We start from the raw sequence: 27,520 nt of genomic DNA, 5'->3' as shown, positions 1-27,520 counted from the left end.
AGGAACTTAGGCGTGAACAAAAACTCGTGTTTTAGGAATAGGACTATACTTCGTGTGGCTTTTGTTTTTACAGATTTATCGTTACCTATAAAGGTGGGCTTTGTTTTACCGCTCTACAACTTCGTACAACTTTGATCTGGAAGAGATCCTATCATCGAAATGAACCGAACTCAAGACTGAGGGAAATCAACAAAGTAAATCCTCTAAAAATTTATCAAAACTTTACAAAACTTGTCTGTTGTTTTCTCTTGGCTTTCAAGGTGCTTCGCTTTTCCTTTCATTAAAAATAAAGTAATGTTTGTTATTGTTTGTGTTTTGTGTTTGCATCTCTTTTCATGTTCCTGTTGGTTTTTCTTTCTTCTCGAAATTAAAGTAATTCTCTTATTGTTTGTGTTGTGGCGCTATATAATAACTATTTCTCACATACATATTATCTACAAATACCAACATGTATCGTACCGTTTAATACTTATATACAAATCTCTCTGATCGCCGGGAATATGTCATAGGTTATCCTTAATCCTCAACAATCCGGCGATCTCCTTAGTTCAAATTCCTTACTTTGAGTGCGAGACAACGGAGTGGGAGACCATCGAGTGGGAGAGCATTGAGTGGGATACGCCGGAGATTTCCGCATAGGTGTCCGTGGGTCCTTCGGCACTGCAAACCGAATCCTCGGGAGTTCGAGAGGGTTCCGCCTCGGTGATCTCGATATCCTGATGATGCTTGTTGCTGCGGTGTTTGGCACTTAGAGCCTGTGGATTTAATATCTTTCAGTAAATCTATCCATTTATCAATTTATGTATCTATATTTGTTTATGTTTCGTGTGCAATATGTTTTGGATTAGACATGAAGTGCTAACTATGGACGGACACATGCTCACACGCATACACACAGAAAAGTAATTCGGGGGTTTGTTTTTTTAGGGGGACTTGGGTCTAAGTTTATAGACAAACGTGCTTAAAGTTCTTTAATTATCTTTTGGGGTTTTAGTTTACAGTCACAACACAGATATGGATTTCGGTTTTAGGTTTATGCTAGAATGCGGCCGACAATTCTTACCTTATCCTTGCTGCCCTTTTTCTACATTCAACATTGGTGGTTAATGTTTGTTTGGTTTGGTTGTGGTGGGATTCGAATATATTGTACATAATCATGACAAGAACAATGATATTTATAGATGTATTAATATTAGTGGCAAACAATACTGAAAGTTCACATTGGAGGAGCAAGAGAGATATATAGATTCAGAGACGGATAGAGAGACTGGGGAGAGAAAGATCTAGGGAGCTCGGGATGGGCAGCATAGGGTTTGGTTTCGGTTTCGGATTGAAGAATTACAGCAATATCGAACGGAGAGTCACTGAGTTCTACGGCCCAATCCCCCCCATTTGACCGCGGAGATGTCATGTACAGTGAGCACTATGGCTGGTGGACTACGCTGCCGGTCTGTGGTGACCCCGACTCACCTGCAGGGAGAAGCGACGGTGACCCGCCTTGCGTCCGCCACGTCGCTTGCTGATGTGCGGATTGTCCTGCCTCAGAGTCTTGTTCTTCATTATCTCCAGTTGCGTGTACAGTCTGGAATTTTGTTAAAATATATTAAAAATAATAATATATATTGCCAATAAATGTTTTATAATCCTCTAAGATTTGGAATAATTTATTTGAAACAATATTTTTAATGACCAGAGATGTTATTCAATATAAAACATTTTACAAAATCAATCATCATATGATCTTAAAATTGGATCAGGTTATTCCTAGAAAGAACTATTATCTAACAGGATTATAGTAGTATATTGCTCACCTTTTGAGTTCGGCGCGTATGTCCTCGGGACTCATTTCGGATATGGTCAGCTCGCCGATGTCCGGATCGCCCAGACAGAGCCCGGCATATCCTCCGCCGAGCCTTTGGCCGGCATCGTGTGACGTACCCTTGAAAGCATCCACAGGTAAACGTATTGATAGATCATACGCTAGCGAACGAACCTGCAAGCTATGAAGATGCAACAAACACCGCAAACCACACTCAGGAAGTCAAACGGAAAATGGAGAACGGAAACGAAAACGGAAGTGGAAATCGAAACGGAAACGGAAATAGAAACGGAACTCAAGGTAAGAGAGAGAGCAAAAACGGAAAGGAAAGGAAAAGATCTGTGCTCGAGAGTCTGTATTCGATGTAGTTTATAAGTATTTCTTTGTGGGTGGTGGGTGCTCATTGGCTGTGAGTGTTTCTGTTGTGGTGCTGGAAACGTAAAACGAGTTAAATAAACCAAGAAAGAAACTCAAAATCGAAGAAAGATGGACGTTAGCTATTAGAAGGCTACTTAGACAGAGAATTTCAGTTAAAGATTATTCGGTTGAGAGACATAGAGAGAGTTACAGTGAGGAAGTACTTTGGAAACACTAGTTTGGAATATTTCTGGTATGCATATTGGGAATTTTGATAGGAAACCGATTTTTGTCATATGTTTTTAAGTTCGTGTTGTTCTGGAAAAAGTCATGCAAAAATCAACGCTAAACATGCAAATAAGTAGGCGTGCTAGTAAAGTTTAAGTGCAGTAGAATCAAGCACAAATTAAAAGAGCTAAAAACTGTCAAACATTCTGAGATTAAACGAGACACACTTGCAGCAACTTCATAGCTTGACTAAAGTTTCAATTCAATGTTAGCTTAATACTAAAATTATGTTAATTTTTGTCGATGAAACCAGAACGAAAACATAAAATAACATTAACCAAATGAAGTAATCAATTGTATCGGCAAAAGCAACAAAGCTTTCGGTTTTTAAGTTGGGTTTCCCCTTTATTTTTTGTGGTGGCTAGTTATTAACAAAAATCGTTTCCTCAACCAATGTCAATACCAAATGCGGATTTCGATGCCAGATGACAATAATGACGACCACTCCCGCAACAGACAGCACAATTAATCGGGGGATGAATACTCTAAGCATATATACTTGATGCCCAACTAGGACGCAACGGTTCCTAATTAATTCTCAGTGTGTAAAACCAAAAAGCGAACTCGAAACCAAGGAAACCAAAGGAAAGTAAGTAAATTAAAACGCTTTGAACTCGTATCGGTTACCTGCTTGTGCTGGTACCACAACTTTGGCACGAATATCAGGCCCAATGCGAAGCTGTTCGTCAGCTGGGAGCGGACGAAGAGGGCCAGCAGGATGGCACTGGGACTCATCTCCGGCAGGTAGACGAAGCGCAGAAAGTAGAAGCTCGACGAGACCAGGAACTCCAGTGTCAGCGCGGTCACCAGAAATTGCCGTTCCTGTGAGAGAAAGAAATAATTACAATGTTATAAAAAACATAAAATATTCAAACTCTTTATGCTTATATGCTTTTATGTTATTTTTACTGGATCCTGAATCTTACCCTGAACTGAGTGTTGGCATTCCGGCTGGCGATGGACAGGTGCAGGCCGAAGCACAGGATGAGCATCTCGCTGGTCTGCGTGACCAGCTCCCACTTGAGCGGGTGGCAGGTGTTCGTGTCCGCCTCCCGAAGGCTCTCCAGCTGGGCACTCTCGAGCAGATCCAACGAGGAGGCCGTGAAGGCGGCCATGTAGCAGATGACGGCGAAGACCATGGTGCCCAGGTACTTGAGCAGGTCCACGTCCCTCAGCACCCAGCGGTGCGCCTTGCGGGTGCGGAAGTCCACCAGGTGGCGATACAACTTCAGGATTATCGCTCCGTAGCAGGTGATGAAGCCCAGCTCACGGAGCCATGGCTCCAAAAGACAACGCTCGGTGGAGGCGGGAAAGAAATGGACGGCAACCTGCAAAGGGAATGTTGTAGTGGGTAAAAGTGGGAGGGGATTTTAAAAGGACCACTCACAGATGCATAAAGTAAAACAATGCCCAGCAGTATCGTCTCCAGCACAGTCCACATGCCCGAGGCGATGGCCTAAAAAGTATCATAATGTTTGATTAACAATATATATATAATAAAATAATAATTTCTGACATTTATAAACTAAAACAATTTTTAAATAAAAAGCTATACAGAAGGTTTCTAATTACACAAAATATTTATCATGCATTTTTATGCGGTAAAATAGCTTGAAATATAATCTGCATACCTTGCACTTCCTCTGCCTGAAGACAATCACGCCCAGGACGACACAGCACAGGATGCAGGCGCCCAAAACGATGGCCACCAGAAGACGTAAGCAGGCGTCCACGTTGAGCACCTCCTCCTCCTGGAAAGTGAGGCAGACGCCGTTGGAGTCGCAGTTGGAGCATCCTCCAGGACACGGAATACACGAATAGTTGTCGTATCCCTCGGACAGCTCCACTCGATCGCCGCGGAATCCCTGAAGAGTGGAGTTGGGCAGATAGTAGGACTCCCGGCAGAGACACGTATAAACATCCCTCGTGGCGGCGGGTTTATTTTCGGTGAGCAGGCAGAAAGTCGTATTGCGATCGCAGCTGAAAGGATTTTAGTTTATTTTTTATTCAAAAATAATGTCACTTATTTTGCAAAAAGTTTTGTAAACTACTCACCCATGACGACGCCCAAAAACTTCCTCCAAGCCATCGTTGCACACATCCTCGTCGGCGGCAATAAAAGCAGCCGCCACAACTCTGAAAATGTTTACCATAAATTACAAGTTGTCCCATCCGAATATATATATCTCGATTCGACTCACTTGATCCTGTGCTCGCTGAAGGATATGCGAAATGGCCAGAGCCAGCGACGCGTCAACAGGTTGCAGTCGCGGAAGGGAGCACCCCACTCCTGAGTGCCGTCCGTGCTGTTCCAGGCCGCACTGTAAGTGGGAAGACAAAACATTTATGGGCAACTTTCCAAGTGGATTATAGATTATGCATTTATCTACTGAGACAATAAGTGGTTTAAATGATGGGAACCAATGAAAAGCCAGGTTAAAGCTTCCTCAAATTCAATAGTTTATTGAATTAAATTGGCTGCTGAATTTATAATCCCATTTGTACAATAAGCGCAATTTTATTTAGAATTTCTGATAATTAAATTAAATAAGTTTGTGTTCAAATGAACATATTTTATCGGATTAGAGGATTCGAGCTTATTGTGTTTTTGGATATATTTATGTGCACAAAAATAACAAAGCCAAATAACAGATTTGAAGCTTAAAAATCTGCGTAATTAATTGAATGGACATAATAAATGGATTTAGGCTAGTTTAAATTATTCTACCTCACAATTTAGAAGCTTTAGATAAACTCGAATTAATTGGTTGCTATTCAAATGGATTATAATATGTGAATTATATTCTATTTTTTATTATAGATCTTGAACTCACCCCAATTCCCGCCAGTAGGAACCCAGATATGCCTTGTTGTGAACCTGATCCGGTGGTATCTGCAAAAGGTAATCCCGATTAACGTGGACCGCTTTACGTGATCGCTGATTAGCGAGTGCGTACCGTAACGTTGTCCCTGAACTTAACGACCACCGTGTGAATGCTGGGCGCGGCGATGGCGAACGCGAGGAGATTGTCGTCCTCGTTGAGGGCGTAACTGGCGATTCCGTTGGCTCGACGACTCACCTCCGCACGTGTCGCCTCATCGATGGTAATCGGTGTGTTGGCATTGGGGAATTTGCCCGATAAAAATTCAATAAACTGGCGTGCCGCATCCTCGGCGATGTCTGTGTAGTCGTAAAACTGCAAAATTCATAAAAGCCGATCACAATTAATTTCCTTGGGTATCATAAATATATCATTTAGATTGTTGCTTGAGCTTAAGGGCATTTTAAATGAAACAAGATATGTAAGTCAATAAAGTTAAATCATACATGGTAAAAGCCTCTTTAAATCAGAAAAATAATTGAAAGAGAAAATGTTGCATCAACTACAAGTAATCCCTACCTAAATTAAATATTAATTTACTAAACCAAATTTATGGGCTGAAATCGTGTGATTTGTGAATGAAAACTGGGAATTCGTAAATATTGCGTATACGCATCGGCAGCCCGATGGCTTAAGTGACCATTCTGGCTTTTACATGGACACTTCCCCTGACTCGGGACCATTAATTATTCACCTGGCGCACAGGACACGCTTCGCAACAACACCTTTTGGCAAGGTGTACGAAAAGTTTTGTTCCGAGTGGGAAATAATAGGATTTAATGCCGTCCCCAGGCTGTGCGAATGCAGAAATGTTTTTAATCCAAGTTTGTTCAGCTCTTAACCGACCAAATGTTTGTACATAATTTACACGTTACAAGAAGCTCTCGAGATCTACGCACCAAGGGGAAGGGAATCGGGGGAGTGGGGAGTGCGGGGTAACTTTGATGACATCATTATGGCTTTGGGAAACAAAAGTAAAGTAACCACAAGCGAGGGAGCGAAATGCGGGTGAGTCATGTAGTTCGGTCGGCACCTTTTGGCTTTTAAAACAAATATTTCCCATTAGCAGGGCGCTTCGGTGATGAGCGACCACATTGCGTATACGCCACCGAAGCCCCAAATAAATTGCCAACAAGCAACAGCCGTATACAAATGTTTGTGCATGTCTGCGAGTGTGGGCTCTTTTTTCTCTCTTTTTCCGCATATGTGTATGCAAATCCACCGCCCAAATGAACATATCGAGGTAAAAGCAATCAGTGAAAGGTAGCGGGGAAATGGGCCGACCTACTCACAGATAGAGCTATGATGGAGTGTTCTAAGCACTCGTATATATGCGGTGTGGCCATTATCATAAACCTTCGATTTACTCTTACTTAATGAGGGAAGAGCATTGTTAAATAAAAGGTATTTAAAAAATCTGTAAGTTAAAAATAATTAAGATATTATTACATATTAACAGATAAGGAAGAACAAATACTAAATAATACTTATAATAATAAATATAAAATTAAAAGTTAAATATATTTTCCAATTTTTATCTTATTTTCCTACCCCTTAAACGGTATCTAAAAACAATTAAATTTGATGTTCCTTTGCAGTCATTTTTCATTTTATCAAAAAAGAATCCCCATGGAAGAACACAATAAAATGTTATTATGTTCATTGAATCCTTTGATGTGGCTTAAGGGGTTATATACCTTTTTTATTTTCAAAAAATCGAAAATTTTTTTTGCTTTATCTTAAAGAACAACTCCTTGAGAACATTTTCCCAAATTTTCATAGAGATTCGAGCAGTAGAAAAAAGTTACAGCGCTTCTAACCGCGCGCCTCGTAGCGGCCTGAAACTGAACTTGAAACTTTAAACGCGATTATCTCGAAATGGTGTTTCTTGAAAAATGACTTTGCGGTGATAACGATTGGCGGAAAACTACTGAACCGATTTACTTCAAATTTTTTTCAAATGTTCGTAATGAAATTATCTTGTGCTTGAACGATCGACTTTTCACGCAAAATTTTTTTTCGCCGAAATAAATTTTTTAGTGAAATTTCTAGAGACTAAAAAGCTCATTTTTTGCATAAAACGTTCCCGTATGCATAAAAAAATAAAAAATTTTTAAATCGTTCGTTCAAGCACAAGATATTACTCTAAACTAATGAAATTTTTTTACTTTTATGGATTCAGTTGACCGGTTCGACCAGGAGCGTTATCACCGCAAGGCCCTAAAAAAAAGGCCTCTAAGGGAAACAGCCACCCCTTAAAAACTAATTGATATTTTTCCACGAAATTTTGCACAAACATAGTTAATAAAGTGTACTATCAAAAATTAAAACACCCGAGTAATTAAATAATTGCTACATTCCTAAAAAAAATCCGAACTTTCCTCTTTTTCTTCGACAAAGAAGGTATATAACCCCATAACAAAATGCCTGTCATCACACATATACCCACACACACTCAAGCCCTTTTTTAAGGGTATAAATGTATGGGGAAAACACTTGTAAATAGCGGCAGCAGCCACAAAACACACACCGAGTGTGTGTGCAATAAAACATGCATACTTATGCAAACATGGCCCAAACAAATGTGACTGTGCTTGTGTCTGTTCTGTGTGAACAACTATGCCAAGAGTCTGGCCCACACACACACACACACACACACAAAAAAAGTGACACGTACTGAATCCTGGCTGCGAAATGAAATCAGTAAAGCGCGTTTTACTGGCTTTTTAATGCCCGCTCCCGCCTTTCCCGCATTTCCATCTGCATCGCATTTTCCGGCATCGGCATGTACGAAATTCCTACTTATGACCATAAAAATATTTACATGGCATAACTGTATGCTTCCTCATTGTCATTTGCATGTTTTCCTTTTATTTTCTACGCTCAGTGCTTAATGAATAAAATATGTCAGACAGTGTTTTCATTTTCTTTGGTTTTTTTTTGTATCCCCCATTTCGTTTCTGTCTTTTGGCTCAACTGCTGTTGACACTCGGCAAATCCGGGCAGCACACCCACACTCCCCGGCGATTACGGACAGGCTTCACTGTACCGCTTGCATTCATTACATTATTCAGGACGACAAGGCGAATGACATAAGCTGATTGCTACGAAAGTTCGCCTTCGCCTCTGTGAGTGCGCTTTATTTATCAGATTAACATAAATGATTCCGTTGAGTGGCGATGGTTTTTAAATTTATATCTCTATAAATAATAAACGCCCAGTTTACAAGCTTTAATGTTAAACAAATTAACAGAAAACATAATTGGTTTGGGGATTGCAAAAAGTGAAAATAAATCCAAGCGAACACTCGATAATTATGCTGCAATTATAGTTTCAAATGATTGCTAATTATTGTATTTATCATGTGAGATTGGTATTTATGTTTTTCTGTTAGCCAGCCCTAATGAGAGCTTAAAATTGATTTTAAAATAATTAAAATATGCTGCTGTCCTATAAATATGAACTACTATTTTCAAATAGCTTTTATTTAATTGTTTAAAATTATCGAACTGGAATGATATTTAATACGTTTCATATCGATTGTATTTCTTCCCTTTAAAGCCCTAAAAAGTAGGCAAGGTTTTTCGATTAAAGCAGCAATATGCGTGTCCAGCATGGCAAACAAAATAGAATATATAAAACAATTATTAATAACTTTGCAGCTTCCACATTGTTAGCAAAACAACACGCACACGCAGGAAAAAAACGAGAGTAAAATAAAAAGACAGGGATAGACACTTCAGCTGGAGGGGAGACAAAAGCCACCGCAGGCGGCAACAGCAACATGGCGGCAACAACAACAGCAGCAGCAACAACAACAAGGTGAGCAGCGGCAGCCGCAACAGGAGCAACAATAATCCTTGACAGGCATTCGACAAGGCGCTCGCCGTTGACCGCAGGGCACAGGAGCGAGACAGAACGAGTGGTGGGCGAGGGAGTGCGAGGGGGAAAGACAATGGCCAGGATAATGCCCAAGTTGGCAGCTGTCAGCCGCTGATGCTGTGCAGCACATTTATTTATTATTTCATCTGGCCACACTTGAGATTCAAATCGCCCCAAGGATGCTACACACTCATCCATTTCGCTCTTTTGCCTTTTTATTTTTGCCTGCCCTCAGTTTATTGTTTGCCTTCTAATTACACAAAGGTCCCGATTGCGTCAGAGGATACTTAGTTAGGGTAATCGATTCGTGCACGTCATGTATTGGACCCTGTTTACACCGCCGACTCATTGAATATTTATACTCGATTCGCTTAGCGGACTAAAAATAGCATCCCAAGGAGGCGCTAGACAGTGGGAGAAAATCCCGCTGACGAGGTCCTCGAGTCCTTGGCTGCAATTGTCATGCAAATTCAATTTAAATGTTGTGATGCGCACACGAAAAGAAGTGTAAAATAACTCAATTAACTCAATCCGTTGAGGAGTGTTAGAAGTATCTAGAAAATGGTTACACCTAGAAATTTTTGGTTTATTTAAATAAAATAGATTGGCAGTCACATTACCTTTAAAGTAATAGAATGTTCTAAGAGTTATTAAATCGAAATCTGCAATACTTTTATTTTTTATATTTAGATACTTAAATATGTTTAAATAATTAAATGGGTTTTCACATAAAAATATTCTACTAATATTCTAAATTTTTCCCAGTGCTTTCAGGATGCGACGGTGTTCGCCCTGCTCACTTCATTAGCATCTCTTAATTAACTTGTACAAGAGCTCCGTAAAGTGAGGCAACTACGAGATGGGTGCGAAGGCAGCACATATGAACTGCTGTCAAGACAGGCCGCAACTCTTTCCGAAATCCCGCGGTTTCTGTGTAATAGACAGCCCACTCGCCACTCCCCCGAAAAACGAAAAACTTTCCTCCCACATTCACTTGCGTCAGCCATGTCGTATGCGTAATATTTTTACGACAATCAACAAGGTGAGGAGGTGAAAACGAGAAAAAAGGAGCCCAGATTTGCGCAGAGATTTGTGTCAGCAGGAAAAAGCAAGAGGATACCGACAGCAACAAAAAAGACAAAAAAAGTGGAAGCACCCAGAGAACACATTATATGACTTGCTATCTCAGCAATTTTATTGATTATTCGCAACTGCCGCGTTGGCAATTTCGTAAATTGTCGTTAATTGTCTTTGCCTTGGATCGATGCAGTGCAAGCTGCACTCGTTCTCACAAATGTCCGTCAAAAGTTATGAAGGCAGCCGGAAGGTGAATCCTTGCAATCCCCTGAATTTACGTTTGCATTTCTATGATTGCCTCAAAACTTGCGCCACTAAATTGTGCGCTCCTTGGAATTGCTTTTGATCTAAGTAGTTCTCGTGACTAAGTGCAAAGCGGAAACTTTCGCCCAACCTCTTCTTCGGCAGCAAATTACAAGGCGGCGCTCTGGCTAAAAGTTGAAAAGATAAACAAAATGTGTACACTTTCGAACTACGAGTACAATTGCAGGACTCAATTGAAGAAGTTCTGCTCAATTTTGAGAAATTTCTCGTTTACCTTTGTTGCCAAGCATTGAAGTGTGCTTGGTAATCTTGGTAATTAGGATAAAGTGTAAAGCTTTGGTATCTAATTAAATTGATAAATCAATTTATGATACAAAAATAAAACCATACATTTCTGTTGGTTTAAATTAATTGCCATAAATATAGAAAGGGAATTATTCAAGAAGAGGATAATACATTAAATACTCTATTAATATCATTTAATTGTTGCATGTGAGAAACTAATTATTTTGATTACTTATTATTAGATATCTGAATATTTTTATAATTAACAGTTTATTATGATTTTGGGTCAACTTACCGGCTCATCTGGCTGCGTTTCCAGTACTTTTGGCTCGCACTTCTCCTCCGGCTTTTGGCTGCTGGCCGCCTCCTTCGAAGGTGTTGCTGCCGCAGTTGCAGTTGCACTTGCGATTGCAGCTGCCATTGGCGATGTTGCAGTGGCGGGCGTTGTGGGCGTGGCACTGCGCTTACGCAGGGGAAAACGCTCCGCCCGACTGAGGGCGGACACAACGCTGGCGGTGGGCGTTAGCTCGTCAAAGTCAAGGCCGGCTGCATCGTGTTGCAGGTGGAACTCGTGCCCCGGGGACGTGGCACCGCTGCTCGGCGGCGGCAGGTGGGCCCGCTTGTAGTAAGCCAAAAGAGCATCGCGCCTGCTCTCGCGGGAAAAGGGGGAGGGATCGGAGTGCGAGTGGGGGTGGGGGAGGCGGAAACCGTTGTAACGGTAACGGTGGCGGTGGCAAGGCCGACTATCAAAATCACCAAGAGCGAATATAGCGTGTTTAATTGTGTGCTGCTGCTCGGTTTTCTGCTGTTTTTTCTGCTGCTGTTGCTACTTTCGCTGATGATGTTGCTGCTGCTACTGCTGCTGTTCAAATTTGATGATGTTGCTGTTGCACTATTTATTCGTTGGTTCAGTTGCTGTTTTTGTTGTTTGTGTTGGTGTTGTTGTTTTGTCAGGTGGTCTCGATCTCTGTGGCTGCTGCAATTGCTTCGCTGAGTGCTCTGTACTTGAGTATTTGTTTGATTTTGGTGGCATTTCTTTTGATAGTTGTTGCTGCTGCTTTGCTGCATTGAACTCTGAGCGGTTTCCGTTTTTGACTTTGTTGCTATGCACAGTTCCATATCACTGTTGTTGTTGTTGTTGTTGTTACTGCTCTATTTGTTTTTCTTGTTGTTGTTTTCACTGGCTGTAGTTCTCTTTTCGGTGCGGTAGAAAAAGTTACTCGTGGGAGTGGCAGCTTCGACAGGTGTAAACCGAAATTGTGGCACAGTGGCGCGCTCATCTGCAAAAATTACAAAAGTTTCGGCTTTTGTTTAGTTGCGGCTTAGTCGGAAAATAAATTAAAAGTTTCGAGTGTGTACTGTCGGTATTTCAAAAATATGGAACAAAAATACAACAGAAAATTCTAAACTTAGCTGCATTCATATAACCAATGGAAAATGAACAATTTATTATCCATACCATTACTAAATTTAAAATGAATTCAACCATTAAAGCCTCTTCCCTAAATGTAGGCATATGTTTTTATTTATTTCAGACGCTAATTTTCCATTTAGCCGCCATTACAAAGTAAACATAATTAAATTGACTGTAAACGATTGCCATGACCGTTTCGATTACTCTTTAAATATTGGCAGATGAATACCTCTCGACTCACCCATATTACCCATGCATGTTCAATTAATTTTGACTGCATTCGCTAAATAAATTTATGCTGATTGCCTCTGCGGGGCAATTAAAAGGTCCACGGCAAAACCACCTCGACCAGGGAAACGGAATTGGCATCCGGAATCAGTAGCCCAAACGCAAAGCCCACAACTGACATTTTCACAAACGCCCCCGCCAAATGACAATTTTTTTATGGCTACGCCAATTGGCATTTAATTGAGAAACCAGCACAAATACTCGGCGATGACGTCTGCTGAATGTGCAAGACCAAAATGCAGGAAAATCAATTAAGAGGTAGTAGAATCTGAAGTACTCTTTTTTGCCATGAAGAACTAATAAAATGTATACAGTTCTATATTTTATTTAATAGCATAAAAATGGTCTAAACTCTGATTTAAAAAACATTCTATAGGTTTTTTAGGTGTAAAGAACAATTTGATCTCTATTTATTAATACCTCATAATAATGGCCATTTTTGATGTCAATTAGGATTGCGGATATCCCATTTTTTTGTTGAACAGTTAAAAGGTTTTAATGCAATTAGTTCCTTTTTTATGGGATCCAAATTAATTGTGAATGATAGTAATTATAATCCAGCTTTAAATTGCTTTCCGTACTAATTAAACTTAGTTTCAGTTGAAGCGCAGTTTGCAGTTTATGGGTTCATTCCCTTTCTGTGGAATGAAGCTGCAATTAAATCGTTTTAAATTGCTCAGCTCAGACAAACTTGTGTGCAATTCTGTTCGACATTCCGCCACACCCACGCCCATGAAAGCAGTGCAGAAAAGAATTTGCTTAGAGCCAGTTACGAGTTCCCAAGGGAGTGGGCGTGGCATTTGCTGCACTCAAGTGTCGCCCAGCGGTATGCTATAATTTTTGTTTCCTTCTTTTTTGTGTTTTTTTTGCTGCTGCTGCTGCTGCTGTAGTTTAACTCCCGCTGGGCTGGTGGCTCTTAGCAATTTGCAATTCTGATTTATGAATTGGCGAGCACAGTGGGTGATGGGGTCAGGGGGTAAGGGGATATATAGTGCGGTATTAGCCCGTCAATGCGATGACAGGCCGCAAATTGGCCAAGCGATTTCGACGACTGCTATGTGCTGGAAGGCAAACAGGTGTAAAAACAATTTCCGCTAATTGAAATTAATTTTCATGGCTGCAACTGCACGGTGGTCGGGATGGGAGGTCTGCTCTTCTGTGTTTTTTGGGAGGGTTTCGGATTCGGAAGGGGCCGCCGTGAAGGTGAAAGTCGGGAATAGTTGGCACATGCGCCATAAACAAGTTGTGATTACGTGATTTGGCCAGATGCCAGCAGCCAAGGGAAAAGTGTGGACGAGCGGAAAAAAATAGTCTCCCATGTCCATTTGAGGTGGGATCCCTTAATTTACATTTCTTGAAGGATTCTATTTGGCGAGCATGTTTTATACACGTTTTTTCTAGGAAGGTGAGCCTACAAATCAATAAAGAAAAGTGCTTTAAAGGGATGTTACATTTTAAAGTCTTCTTTGTGGAAGTAGCTGTTCCTTGTTGTCTTTTAAATTAAAGATATTAAATGTAAGTATAAAATTGTAAGATACCTTCTTGTGTACAAAAGCACATTGCAAAACAATTATTTATCTATATTTTATTGCTAAAAAATACTTCAATATCTGAATGACTCTTCTCTTTAAATCTATTTGTTAAATCTTATACTTTTTGGAGTGTTCCGTTTCCTTCTTAAAGTAATCTTAAATAACCTTCAAGTATCTGTAAGAAACCATAATTTCTTGCTATATTTTTTGCTTTCAGTGTGTATGGGTACTAAGCCCAGGTACTGCCAAGTTTTTTTTTCCCAGCTTCGCCCTGTTTTTGCTGCCTGTTTTCCGACTGGCTGGGTTCACCTGGCCTCACCTTGACACTCGCTCAACTGCAGCTAATGCGGTAAGGATGCGAGAATGTATCTCACAGCGCACAGCCACCCGAATCCGAATCTGAATCCGTATCCGCATCTGGATCCGAACCCGAATCAGGGCGAATGTCTCTGTGGGCCATTCCGTTTTTCAATTAACCAGATTTCGGTTGTACTACTCGTAGCTGCTGCTGTGTCGTGTTCATGTTCCGCTGCCAGTTGGCTTGCCACCTGTCACCTGCTAGTTGCATGTTTGCAGTTACAACCAATTGGCCAACTAGCTGGAATTTGCTTTGGGGATAGAAGCTCACAGCAGAAATCACAAATCACTAACCATCCATCGTTGGCCGACTGGCTGCACATTTCAATCCCCAAATTGGATTTGCTGAGGTTGCTGTCAGCCTCTTTATTTATCTTTATTTGACAACTTGGGTATGCAAATTTTATGGGCAAACAACAGAGCGATATTTTGTCATTCCCCAGCTGTTGAATATTTATATATATTTTCTGGCAATTATTTTATTTCTGTGTGCAAAGCAATCAAAACCATATTTTGTATCGCAACCGCCTTTGTAAATTGTGGCAAAACATGGAAAAGCAGCCACTCTTGGGAGAACTGCAATTTATTATCAGCTGTTCAGTGGGTGGCTTAAATAATAAAGATATTTGAGATTCACGGATGTGCACATGCATTTCGTTACATATTTGATAAGATTTGAATTTATAGTTGGTTAGCCAAACTTAATCGGGTTTTTGTGTATGCATGTAATTATTTGATTGCTTCGCTTGGCAAATATGAATATTTAAATTATATATAAAAGTTTTTACAACCAAGGGAAATATACAAAATTCATGCCAGCTGCCAGAAATCAAATAAGGCAATAATTAGGTATTATGTTGTAAAACAAGAGAAATAATAACCGAAGCATGGATGTCAGCTTGTACGTTCGGGTGAAGATGTATCCTGAATTCTTGAGGCGTGTCCCAGGACGTAATGTCCTTTGGGCCATGGCAACATAATGAGCTAAAAATAGCAAGGGCCGTCCAGACGAGGAGCGAGCGAGACAAAGAGTCGGGTGGAAGGGAGACACAAGAGCGCTTTTCATTAGACAAATGTTATTTCGCACACACGCACACAAAACGAGAGACAAAGCTCGGGCATGAAACAATCAAACAATGCAACAAAGCCTCACACACACACACACATACAGGCACACACACACACACTTGCACACAAAATGGTTAACAATTAAACAATGAGAGAGCAACAAGCAAAGCAATTGCAGAAGGAGAGGCATAATAAGGAGTGCCGCTGACATTCTCGAGGACAAATTGTTCGCCGGTCTCGAACTCGAACTCTCAGTTCGCAGTTCGCAGCTCCCGCACCCGCAGCATTCCATTGTCCCTCTTTTTGCCTAAGTCGGCTCATAAGAACCATCTTCACCTTCTCCCCTAACACCACCCACTATTTGCAAAAGCCAAACACCCCATTCCCCCCAAACTGCCCCAAATGAAACCCCCCGAAAAGCCAACAAATCAGACAACACCGCTTCAAATCGCTTCCCTTGTGCCTTTGTCGGGACATTTTCGGCTAAAAGCCTCGAGTGCCGGTCCCAAAACACTTTTCCAATTAGGCTTTTCTAGATAAATTCTGGCATTTATATAGACACAACTTGTAAATACAGTATGCGCTAAAGGTTTTCACTTTTTATATTTGATAGCTAATTTAAGGCTAAACAATTCTAAAATGTTTATAAAATATGCTTCATTATTTATATTTTGAGATAATATAAAATAAATCTCTTTATCTCTTATTTAAAAAACATTTCTTAAATGAAATGTATTTCAACTCTAGTTTCGTTAAAAGCTTACAAGAAGTTGGTAAAAAGATTTTCTTTATATTCTTTTCAACACTTTATTCATTAGGACAGTGGCGGATCCACGGGGGGTTTTCGGGTCCGGACCCCCCCATGGGATCATATACTTTCAAATTTTATGCTTTTATTGGGCATGTTGGTGCAGTTGAAACACAAAGTTATTAATAAAAATTCGTAATTTTTTGAATGTTTTACACAAATTTTAATTTATTTTCGAATAATAAATCAAGAAAAAATATTATATATGATCCACAAACGGTTCTAGTCACTCTTAAATTTCCGAGGTTTTTCAAAAAACTTTCTGAGAATTTCGTCTTCAGTCAAAGTTATGCGATGATGAATGTTCAAAGATGCAAGACCATTGAGACGCTCTTGACCCATCGTGTTTCTCAGATAATCTTTCATTCTCCTCAAAGTCGAAAATGATCGTTCTGGAGTTGCTGTGGTAACGGGTACCACCGCCAAAACCCGTTGGGACAGTTTTAGATCAACCAAAACATATATTTCTAGCAATAGGCTTTGGGTCATATTCTTGGTTGAATCTAAATCGATTCCATTTAGCCAAGTTATTGGCACTTTTCACCAAACTTTCTTTGTAATTTGTTAAATATATATTAACATTCATGATACCGGCAATAAAAACTTAGTTCCCGGCCCCGGATGCAGCCATATAAGCCCAAACCATGACATGGTCACCGCCGTGCCAATGCATTGCTTTTAACTTTTTAGTTTCCATCTTCGTATTGGAACATCTCCTCACTTAGCGTCTTCCAACCAACCCAAAATAATTAAAAATTGATTCGTCTGCTTAAATTTCGTCGTTCCAGAAATAAATCGGCCGAATTTCTAACACCATGGCGAACTTGACCCAAGGCATCATATTTGTATACTTTTGAATATATTTTTTCATGCAACTTGATCATTAAAGTTATGGTGGTGCAATATGTTCCGAACTGTATTTGGGTGAAATTTATTGACAATTTCGATCTCAATCTGCGCAGCAATTTTTGAAACCGATAGCTTGAGGTGTTCCTTAGTTTTCCGGACAAAACAGCGCTTCTCGAGATCGTTGAATATTTGGTTTGGTGCAACCCGGCTCTTTTTTTGTAGCCCTTTCTTGATCTAGAACTGTCCCAATGGGATTAATACGCCAACACAGTCTCCAGACTTAAATTTTATTGAACAATTGTTGAAAATTTTGGACTTGGAGATTCGAAAAAGTGGATTTTCCAACGAAAATGACCTGAAGATTTCTTTACTGCAGAAGTGGGCTAAAATACCCGTAGAAAAATGTTGAAATCTTTATGAAATTAATTTAAAGCCCTTAACAAACGGATAGGAGCTAAAAAAAAGTTTAAAAATTAAGAAATAGTTAAGTTATTGAACATTAAAGTGCTTGCACGAAATAAGCTTCGACGTCAGAAGTGCCTCGTTTTTTTATTATTATATGAAAAGTTGTTTTGTTTTTGTAGATTAGTAAATTTTTCTTTGTCATAATAGTTAATAAAGAGTTTCTTTAAATTACTGCGTTAAAATTTCCCCCCTTAAAAAATTTTGGACCCCCCTTATCAAAATCCTGGATCCGCCACTGCATTAGGAATAGATACCAATAAATTCCAGTCAGCTTAAATATTAATATAGGCAAATTCGAATATATCTCTTTATCTCCTATTTAAAAATACATTCCTTAAATGAAATGAATTTCAATTCTAATTTTCTTAAAAGCTCACCGGGGGTTGCTTCAAAAGTTTTTATCAATTTCTTTTCCAACACTTTACAGTTCATTAAAAATAGATTCTAATAAATTCCGGTCAGCTTAAATATTAATATAGGCAAATTCTAATTTCCCAGCGAACACTGTGAAACGAAAGAGGACTAAAAAAATAATGGCTGCGCTATTTTTCGGCAAAGGGCGGGTGGAGTGGCAGAATAAGGATGCCTGCAAAACCCTTACAAGGACGCGGACATTGTTGTACAACAATCATTTTAATCACTTTTCAGGGTCTGGCGCCGCACTTTGTTGTTCTTTGGCTCTTTTGCCGCATGGCCCACTTTTTCTTTTTGATTTTTTGTACTTTTTTTGGGAGAGTGTTTACATGCACAATTTACTCAAGTGCTGCTAGTGTTTATATCATTAAAAGCACGACCTTAGAATCTCGCTTTTGAATACGTTTTTTTAGTGTAGTTGGATGACTATCTAGCGATTTGATTGTTCTTTTTATTGGGTTACACATTTTGTGCAAACGTGATTATCTAACAGCACTTTGTTGCCATTTTTTATGGCATAACTAGAAAGTAGTTACAGAATGGCAAACATATATAAATCTACTTAAAAGAAAACCCAGCCAATATGCCAATATATCTCCCTAATAATAAATGATGCCCAAAATTAGTGAAAACAACCATATGGGGGATATACATTTTTCAAATTACGATTATTCATCATTCGTTCCCTGGGCGGAGATGTGCGTGGGCGTGGGACTGGTAGTATATTTATATACAAATACAAATACAAGTATACCATATATAGGGGGCCCATAGACAAGCGGCTCTTTGGCCGTAATCTACTTGGCCTACTTGGGCTAAGTGCGCTTTTAGATAAAGTCGCTACCGAGTCGGCTTGGCACGCACAAGCGGAAAAGGGGCTAAGGTTCACTTCAAAATGTCGAAGGACCATGTGATTCCGGGTGTATGTGTGTGTGTGGGTATCTCTCTCTTTCTCTCTGTGTGTGTGGGTGCGCCTAATGTTATGCTACGGCATAATTTGTTGCTTGAAGTGAAAAATTGTCAAGCACACTCAACGTTTATATACAGCAACAAAATTGAACTTTTCGAGGTCATAGCTTTTTATTAGCTTTGTTGTTGGCCTTAACACAAAGGATGTGGACGAGGGGGAGGAAGGGGGTGCCACAGTGGAGCCTATGGAAATTTTAATTGCAAATTAAGGGATTTTTCAGCCTTGAATAATTTTATTTATGATTAGTTGGCTTTGTTAAAAATACTCTTGTTATTATTCACTTCCAAAAATAGACACAATCCCTCTAAGGATTTTATTTATTTAAATTTTCTATTCTTATTCCCTATTTTATCCTTATAATCCTATAATTATACCACTGTACAAACTTGGTCACATCAAACACATGGTTGGCCTACATTTTCCTGTTTATTTCGCTTGGGAGAGCGTGAAAAGTTGTCGCTCCGATTGCTGTTTCGATTGCTATTTACAAACAACGCCTTTTCCATTTTCGCTTTTTTTTTCGCACACACAAAAGTTCAAATTTCACTTGATTTTATTCGGATTCATTCTGTTTGTGCAGCCTGTCGGCTACGCTCCTGTTCCTGTTCCATTTTCCCGGGCGGATCGAAGCTGTGTACAACATGCATCCAATATGTGTATCTAAAGTGCAGTCAAGCGGCAACAGAACATGGAAAACGAGCGGCTGGGGAGGGGGTGGGGGTGCTGCTCCCCCCTGGAAAAGTACGGGGAAAAAGGGGAAAATTCCCATTCTCGGCTGATGTCATTTGAGGCTCAGCCGTAGCCATGGCAATGTCAAGTGGTCGATGGTCGTAGGTCGGGGAAATGGGAGTGAGCCGACTTAAAGGCCACATTTAATTGCATAAGAAATTGCAGTTCATAAATATCACAGCAGTTTGCAGCAGTTAGTTGCCCACCAGATGGGCAGATGGGCGGTCTCCTAAAGAAGCCCTAAAGACCATAATCATTATCATGCAGGAGGACAATGGAGGCCAGATGATCCGACATCGATGACAATGCAGCCAGGAGATAACCGAGAACCGAGGTGGATGGGTAAACAAGTTGGCTTTGCTCTAAGTGTTGGCCAAGCATTTACGTTTTGTTTGACTAGATTAAACTCAAAGATTGTTTGAGCAGGCAACTTTGATGGCAGCGGCTAAGTGGGATAACAATTTAATGAAATTATTATCGCACAGCTGAGAGATTGGCTTTGAGCCACAAGATGCTGTACTTTAAATTATAGTTGCTTAAGTGGTCAGATTGATTTAATTTAATTGCACTTTCACCTTTAACCTCGCTCGCCATTAGCTGCTGCCCTGCAGCCATTACAAACTACCAAATCCAAATTAAACCCACACAATGCCAGCACATAAATTACAATCAGTGGCTAATTAGTTTCATCCTGCCAGACAATCATTCCTTCGAGTTCGGCCAAACTTTTCTCCGTTCGCTAATCTCTTTTTGCCCGGCTTTTGTTTTAAGAAATCCACTTGCCTCCCATTTCTCGGCGTGCAACAGGCATTCCATTCGACGCTCTCTCTCTCTATTCGCCTCCACCTCCGTTGACCCCAAATCCCCGGAACGAGTCCGGGGGGCCAGGACAATAAAGCCAACTGCCGTGGGTCCAAACAAAGCAACAGCGACGTGGCACCACATAAAAAGCGCCATAAAAAAGCAGAATAAGGCGGAGACTAGCGCACATAAAACCGAACAATTGCCAAAAATCAAATGTGACAACTTTTACCAAAATTAAAATCAGCAAAAGTGAAGCCAAAACAGCCAGCAGCGAGTCGAAGGCGAGGAGGCAAACAGGACATAAAGGACGAACGACTAGCGAGGAGCGAGCAGGGAAGCAGGACATAGAAAGTGGGCGGCAGTGTGTGGAACATAAAGTGGGAGGAGTGATGGCCGGGTCCGAATCATTGATGCCAAACGGAAATGTGCGCACTTTCAAGAAGTGCACTAAAAATGGCGACGAGCACTTCCGCTGATGGTTCGTCGGGTCCTGGATGGTCGGATGGCCACTGGCACCACCGCTGTTCTGCTCCTGGCCACAGTGACTAGCAGGCCAAGAAGGCCATGCTAGCAGAAGTTCTTGGCGTCAACAAAAAGTGTCTGTAAACAAGGCAACTAATATCGATGGAGGAGGTGCCGCAATAAGCCAAAGCTTTGCCTTATTCACACAGAGAAAACTTTGTTTTTTAGTTATGGGGGAAGTCCTACGAAATTGTATTACAACTTAGGTGTCTAAAATGAAGGGGTAGAATATTCTGAAATTTTAAAATGCTTTCACTACTTCAATAAAGTATATAATAGTATACTAAAGTTCATTAAAGTATATTTATTTTATACAAAATAGTAATAGTTATACAAAATAATAGCCAGGTAAGAAATATTTATTCTTCCAACTAAAAATATCTAAGAAACTTAAACTGGCAAAAACTGAACCACTGTCGAGTGGAAAGCGAGACTGCTGCTGACTGGCCTTTGAACTCCTTCGTCCTTCTTTCCAGTCACCGAGCAGCACTTAAAAATAGAGAGAAAACAGAGGAACAGCACGACGGGGCAAAACAAATGTTCGCATGAAAGTTGAATGATGGCTCCAAGCCAGACTGAAGACTGGACTGAAAATCAGGAACGCAGCACGAACACCAAAGAGGAATCGCAACTGCAGGCCACGTCCGACTCAAAGTCCGTGTTTTCACTCCGGACGGACAGACAGACGGACAGACAGACGGACAGACGGAGAAAAGCGGACGGAGGCCAATGTTGTTGGGTATGTAAACAAGCGCCGCTTCACAAGAAATTCGAAATTGCATTTAAAGTGCCTTAAACACTTGACATCGGACATCAGACATCAGACATCAGAGATCAGACATCGGACTGGACCGGATTTCATTAGCACAGCTTGTGCGCACAACATGGCGTATGATTAATATGAGAACAAGACAGTAATGAAGAGCGCTTTAACATCATCACGGGAATGGACATCCTTCCTGGAAATTCGGGCGGTGGCTAATTGCATAACAGTAGTGGCAGAGGCAGCATTTTCAGCACCGTCAGCTCCGGAACATTACGACCGAGTTCACTTGAGCAGAAACGAAGCGTTTGGCCTGGAAACAGGCAATAAAATTTGGTCAAAACGGCAGGGCATACAGATAAGCGTCAAACAGTTCACACATTTTCATAGCACCCTTCCCGCTCCGCTGGAAATGCGCTCAAGCGTGAATATTAAACGTTTGCTTAGAAATGTGAGCGAACTCTGCGATATTGCCCATTTCATCCCCCCAGTTTTTCGTCCAGGCGACATGGGCCCACTGTTTCTGGCCGAAACTTTTCGCCGGCAAGCAAAGTTCTCGGCAAAGGGAAAAGTTTGCCAGCCCAATGGAAATGGAGAATGGAGAGCAGATATGTAAATACCATTGCCTGCCAACGGGAAGTTGTAGATAGCTCCGCTTTGGTTAAGCAACGAGCTGGAAGATCGCCGTCCAGCAATTAGACTTAGATTAGGTTCACTGCGAGTGCAATTTGGAATTAGTGTAACCCAAACTATTGGGAAATAATTGAATTTCTCAGAAAATAAATCAGTTTTTTAACGTATTTCCTCTGCAAACTATTAAAAACTTGAGAAATTTCAGAATTTAATCAGTTAGTTTTGAAAATCAAATACAAACATTCTAAGGATTTAACTTCAGTTTTAAAGTTTTATGAATTTACTTCCAGCAAGCAAGCTTCTTTAAAGAATAAAACGTCAAAGACAACTTTGCAGGGTGGTTCATTCCTCTACATACGCAATATAAATACACACACACACACACGCACAATCTCACTCGTATATCCTTGCACACATTTGACTGCCCAAAATTACTTTGCTTTGATATGAAAAGGTGGGCTCGACTGGCAGTTCGGTGCCCTGGCAATCCGGTTTTGATCTTTGCAGCGTAATAATTCCCCCGTCGAAAGCCCTCTCGGTCCGGTGCTAATCACAGAGCGTGTCCTTGAAAAGGACCTCCCTCCGCTTGGCAGGAAAAACAATATTAAATCCGGCGTTGCCAGTGGCGGACAGGCAGGCAGGCTCTCTTTAAATCGCAAATTGAGCTGCCAGCGGAATGCAGGCACGACCGTTTTGTGCATTAATATGCAAAGCACGCGGCACGTCATTAGTGGAGTGTTGTGGCAAAGGAGGGTTCCTATGTGGCCAGGACTCTGGCTGGATGTGGATCCCAATGTGGATGGCAGTGTGGGTGCTGGTGAGTCAACATAATGAATTATGCCACGCCTAACGAGTACACAGCAGCCAACGCGGCCCGGCACAGAAATCCAATAAAAATTCAATAAATTCCTCACAATTCCAGTCACAATTGCGGTCAAAGTATTAGCTCACAGGAAAATAAACAAGTTAAGCAAACAATTCAAAAAACGATTTTGGTGGCCATTAAATCTTGAAGATTTAATCTGGCTTTAAACTATTAAAATACATCGAAAGTTTATTTTAAAACATCCCAAACAAACAGCATATTATTTCAACATTTTTAAAAATAACATTGTTATGACTTTGCAGACATTAAATGCCTTACTTTAAACATTTAAAATTAAGGGTAGAAGCTTAAAGTTTATTGTACCTACACATCAAACATGGCTTTAAATTATTCCTCTTTTGTGTAACATAAATATCTATTTATTTACCCGCTCTTGTATTTCCTACGTTAGGATAGGAAAAGTGTGTGGAATATTTGGTATGGCTGAGTTGAGGAATTGCACGTGAAGCCCGGCGAGAAATAGTCCCGGCCTATTCGCTCACATGCGTCGACAAACAAAGCCGCCATAAGTCCGGGTGAAAGGGAAATATATAAAAAAAATACACATAATTTACTTTTCAATTTTCTTTGCATTGGGTGGGTGGCTCTGGGGGGATTCGGGGTGGGCGTGGCAGGACATGTGGTGGTGTCTGCGTGAGCGGCGCCTATAAATAGACAGTGGGAATGGCAAATGCCAAACGCGACAACCGGAAGTCGCAGGAGCCGATGATATATGGTCGGGAATTATGGGAGTGTGGGCTGCGTAAGAAACCAACTACTGAAGTGGCCAACAAATTGAAAACAAACAAAATTAAATAAATGACCAACCTTTTGAGCGGCCATTGAAATATTACTCGCATTAAAATATGTTTTATCTACCCGGTAAACCATTTATGGCAATCCAATGGATTATAGGGCTCTTCTGCATTCACTAAACATAATATACATTTTGTATTTGCATTTAAGGTGTGCAATAACTCGGTGATAAAACTAATGAATAACACATTTTAACTGATAACAGCAAAATAGCTGTCTTTTAAGACATTATGCTTCGTTGCATATTTAATGTGAGATTAAGAACACCCAGTTTGGTAGCATGAAACCCAAACTATTAAGATTATATCTTTATCCACCAGGCATAAAGACCTTCTATCTTTTCCTTTTCGCTTTGACCGCTCAATATTAAATTTCATAAAAATTGTGCGTGCCTATTACCGTACCCGACTGACTCTCTCTCGTTCACGTCCCTCCATCTGCTGCTCGTAATTAATTTACGACAAAAATAGGGTTAATATCGCCCAGGACTCTGGGATATAGAGAGGCGAGATGGCCCGAGATGGCCCGACATCCCGGTTCCATATCGGAGATTCCCCGCTCCTGTCAACACAGTCATCAACTGTCTGTCGCTCAAATTGCTGTCACTGCGGAGGACATGGACGCGGATGCGAATGCGAATGCGGACGGGGACGACGACGAGGACGAGGATGTGTATGGGGATTCGACGGCGGAGAGGTGGATGCGGTCGCGGACCTTTTTTCTTCCTTTTCGGAGATGCCTTCAGGCAAATGATGCCTATTTGATCGGGGCCAAAGGATAAACAAAACGAGCGAGCAACGCAACGCAGCAAAAATAAAAAGAAAAGTAAGTCCCAAATTTAAAATACCCTGTTTTACAAATAACAGAAATTCGTATTTTATTTTATGACCTATTAATCAAGCCAAGAATCCTAAACTACTGTTTGAGAAATACTTTATAATATTAAAAAAATCTCCGAAATATTTTCTCAAATAAGTAATTAATCACAATAAATTTTTAGGGTAAGCTTCCAAAGTTTTTATTATTTTTAATATTTTTTTCTTTCAAATTATCAGTAGCTAAGCACACCCCAGATTTATCCAAGTAATGGATACAAATAAAGGCTCGAAATAAAATGAGAAGACGTTAAAGGAAAAAGGCGGCAAAGGCAAAGGCAGCGGCAAAGGAAAATGGTCTGCCCTTCCCCTTCGGAGTCTGAATCCAGAGTCAGTAAGACAGCGAGGAAGACATACTAACCTAAAGTTATAGGGCCTGGGTCAGCAGTTGCCAGTTACGCCTTTTCCATGGTTAACCAATTCACTTTTGTCGCTCGCGTTTCGCTGGCCGGGTGTATTTATTTTATGCCGCTTTCTATGTAAATTTTTATGAGCGCGCGCATCAAATAAAATTAATTCCAAAAATTGTTGTTGATTTTGTATCGCTTGTAGCTGGGTTGGCTCGTTGGTTGCAGTTGGTTTTAGCGCGGGTTTTTCGTGGTAGTAGTTTGTTGGCTGGTAAATTATATTATCTTTCCATTTGTTGATTCTCAGTATTGATTTTGTTAAAATTAAATTTTGCTTTTGGATTTCAGATGGCGAGTAGTTGGCAAGTTGAATCAGGACAACTTTATTGTGAAATAATTTTAAGTGAATTTATTATCTGTACATATAAGTTATTCCTTTCCCTTTTCGCACACACAATACTCCTTTTAAAACAAACCATAAATATCCTGATTTCGCTGAAAACATCCTTATGCTGACATATATATAATTTAAGCTGCACGTTCGAGATGTTCAATCATGCAATCAATATCTAGATATTTTTTACTGCTGGTATGCTGCTGAAAGTATGCAATCAAAAGTTTAAGGATTGCAATTTCTCTAAGAGTTTTGCGGAAACTTTTAACAACAACGTTAGAAATTGGTCAAATACAAATAAAAGAGTTGGACAAGTTTGCCTTTCACTACAAACTCAATAAGTAAATATTTGTAGTTTGGTAGAATTTGAAAAATAATAGCTTTGAGTATTTATTAAATTCGATAAAATAATAAACATGTTTTTTATATTTTCTTGTGAAATCCCTTATGTTTGTTTCAGTTTACGCAATATTTTTTATTAAGACGAAATGACTTTAAAAAAACCTCTGCCTGCCAATTTTTTATGTTGCCAATTATGGAGTTTGGCCAATTCCGTTGCACTCCAAAAAAGTTTATTAAAGGCAAAAAAAGGCCGAAAGTAGAGTCATAAAAAGTCCAAGGCGCTGAAACTTTTTCCGAGTTAAATAGAATCCTTCGCTCCTCTCGCATGCACCTACTCCTGCTGTTTTTTTATTCCTTCCTTTTGCTACACGCGCTGCTTTCAAAATAACTCTAGGATACACAAAAAGACATCCTGTGGCCTCGAATGTGTCTCTGTATTTGTAACTCTGCCTGTTTATGTGTGTGTGCGAGTGGGAAAGGTAAAACTTTGGAGGAACTCCTTGTTGTTGCTGCTCCTGCTGCTGTTGATAATTCAGGAGTACGAATTTGGCTCGAAAGGCGAACGGCAAATTAACGAGGAATCGAATACGGAACGAAAACGAAACGGGAATGCACGAGAAATGCGTATAAAAATATATATTTTGCTCATAAATTAAACGATTTGCACACTAAAAGCGGGTAGACCAACACGCGCGCAAAACTAACGGAGCGGCGTCTCACGCAGACACACTCGCCTATATCCTGGCAGGATTTCGTCCTGTCTGTGTGTGCGTGTATGTCTGTGAGTATTAATGCCGCCGCAGAGCTAAGCGCGCAAAAACCGACAGATACACGAGCATTTAACACCCAAAAAATGCGTGGCGCATGTTGAAAAGCTGCTCCCATCGAACATGTTAAAAAGAAAACCGCCCGAATCGCGTGTAATTTTTTATTTTTCTTCGTTTATTTCACCACCACGCGTTTTTCAATACTTTTTCACATACTCTTCGGTTTTAGCAATTATTTCAATTTCTTTGGTTAGGCACTGATTCAACTTAATTTTCCCGTGGCAGCGCCCACAATCGAAGCGTGTGCGTTCGCGTTTGTGTCCTGTACTCAATTGTATTCTCCGAGTTCCGCCAGCACCTTCAAATGGCAATCCTTGCTTTCGTCCTGCCGATGCGAGTGCGCGCGTTAAGTTGTTGATTCCGCAAAAAGCTCTCTCCGCGGGTTTTTTGCTCTCAAATGCTCTGTTAACCGATTTCAGTAAAAATTATTTTTGGTTACTGTTAAGTCCTTATTGGTTTGAGTCCGGGATGAAAGGAGTCTTGGATTTAGCGACAACTCAAACCGTTATTAATATTTTTCTGGGCTTAAAGACCCAGATCCTCAATTGTTTTTACGAAAAATTATTTAAAATACCTTAGAAAAA

General features: G+C 40.4%; 1 protein-coding gene across 1 annotated transcript; it reads right to left on the bottom strand.

Moving 5' to 3' along the window:
• Window positions 1-381: 381 nt before the first annotated feature.
• On the bottom strand, window positions 382-27,445 carry LOC108089878 (probable G-protein coupled receptor 158). The gene is given in 16 exon segments (XM_017188336.2): window positions 382-755; window positions 1,064-1,084; window positions 1,471-1,582; window positions 1,812-1,939; window positions 3,092-3,286; window positions 3,391-3,792; window positions 3,852-3,920; window positions 4,096-4,444; window positions 4,520-4,600; window positions 4,666-4,785; window positions 5,299-5,357; window positions 5,422-5,661; window positions 11,150-11,539; window positions 11,542-12,134; window positions 25,388-25,754; window positions 27,093-27,445. Coding segments are annotated over 14 exon segments (2,796 nt in total). The 5' UTR covers window positions 11,974-12,134; window positions 25,388-25,754; window positions 27,093-27,445; the 3' UTR covers window positions 382-557.
• Between the last annotated feature and the right edge of the window lie 75 nt (window positions 27,446-27,520).

Source organism: Drosophila ficusphila, unplaced genomic scaffold, assembly GCF_018152265.1.
Source record: "Drosophila ficusphila isolate 14025-0441.05 unplaced genomic scaffold, ASM1815226v1 contig_412, whole genome shotgun sequence".
Taxonomy (NCBI): domain Eukaryota; kingdom Metazoa; phylum Arthropoda; class Insecta; order Diptera; family Drosophilidae; genus Drosophila; species Drosophila ficusphila.
The sequence above is the reverse complement of the archived record's forward strand: the minus strand, read 5'-3'. Positions and strand labels throughout refer to the sequence as shown.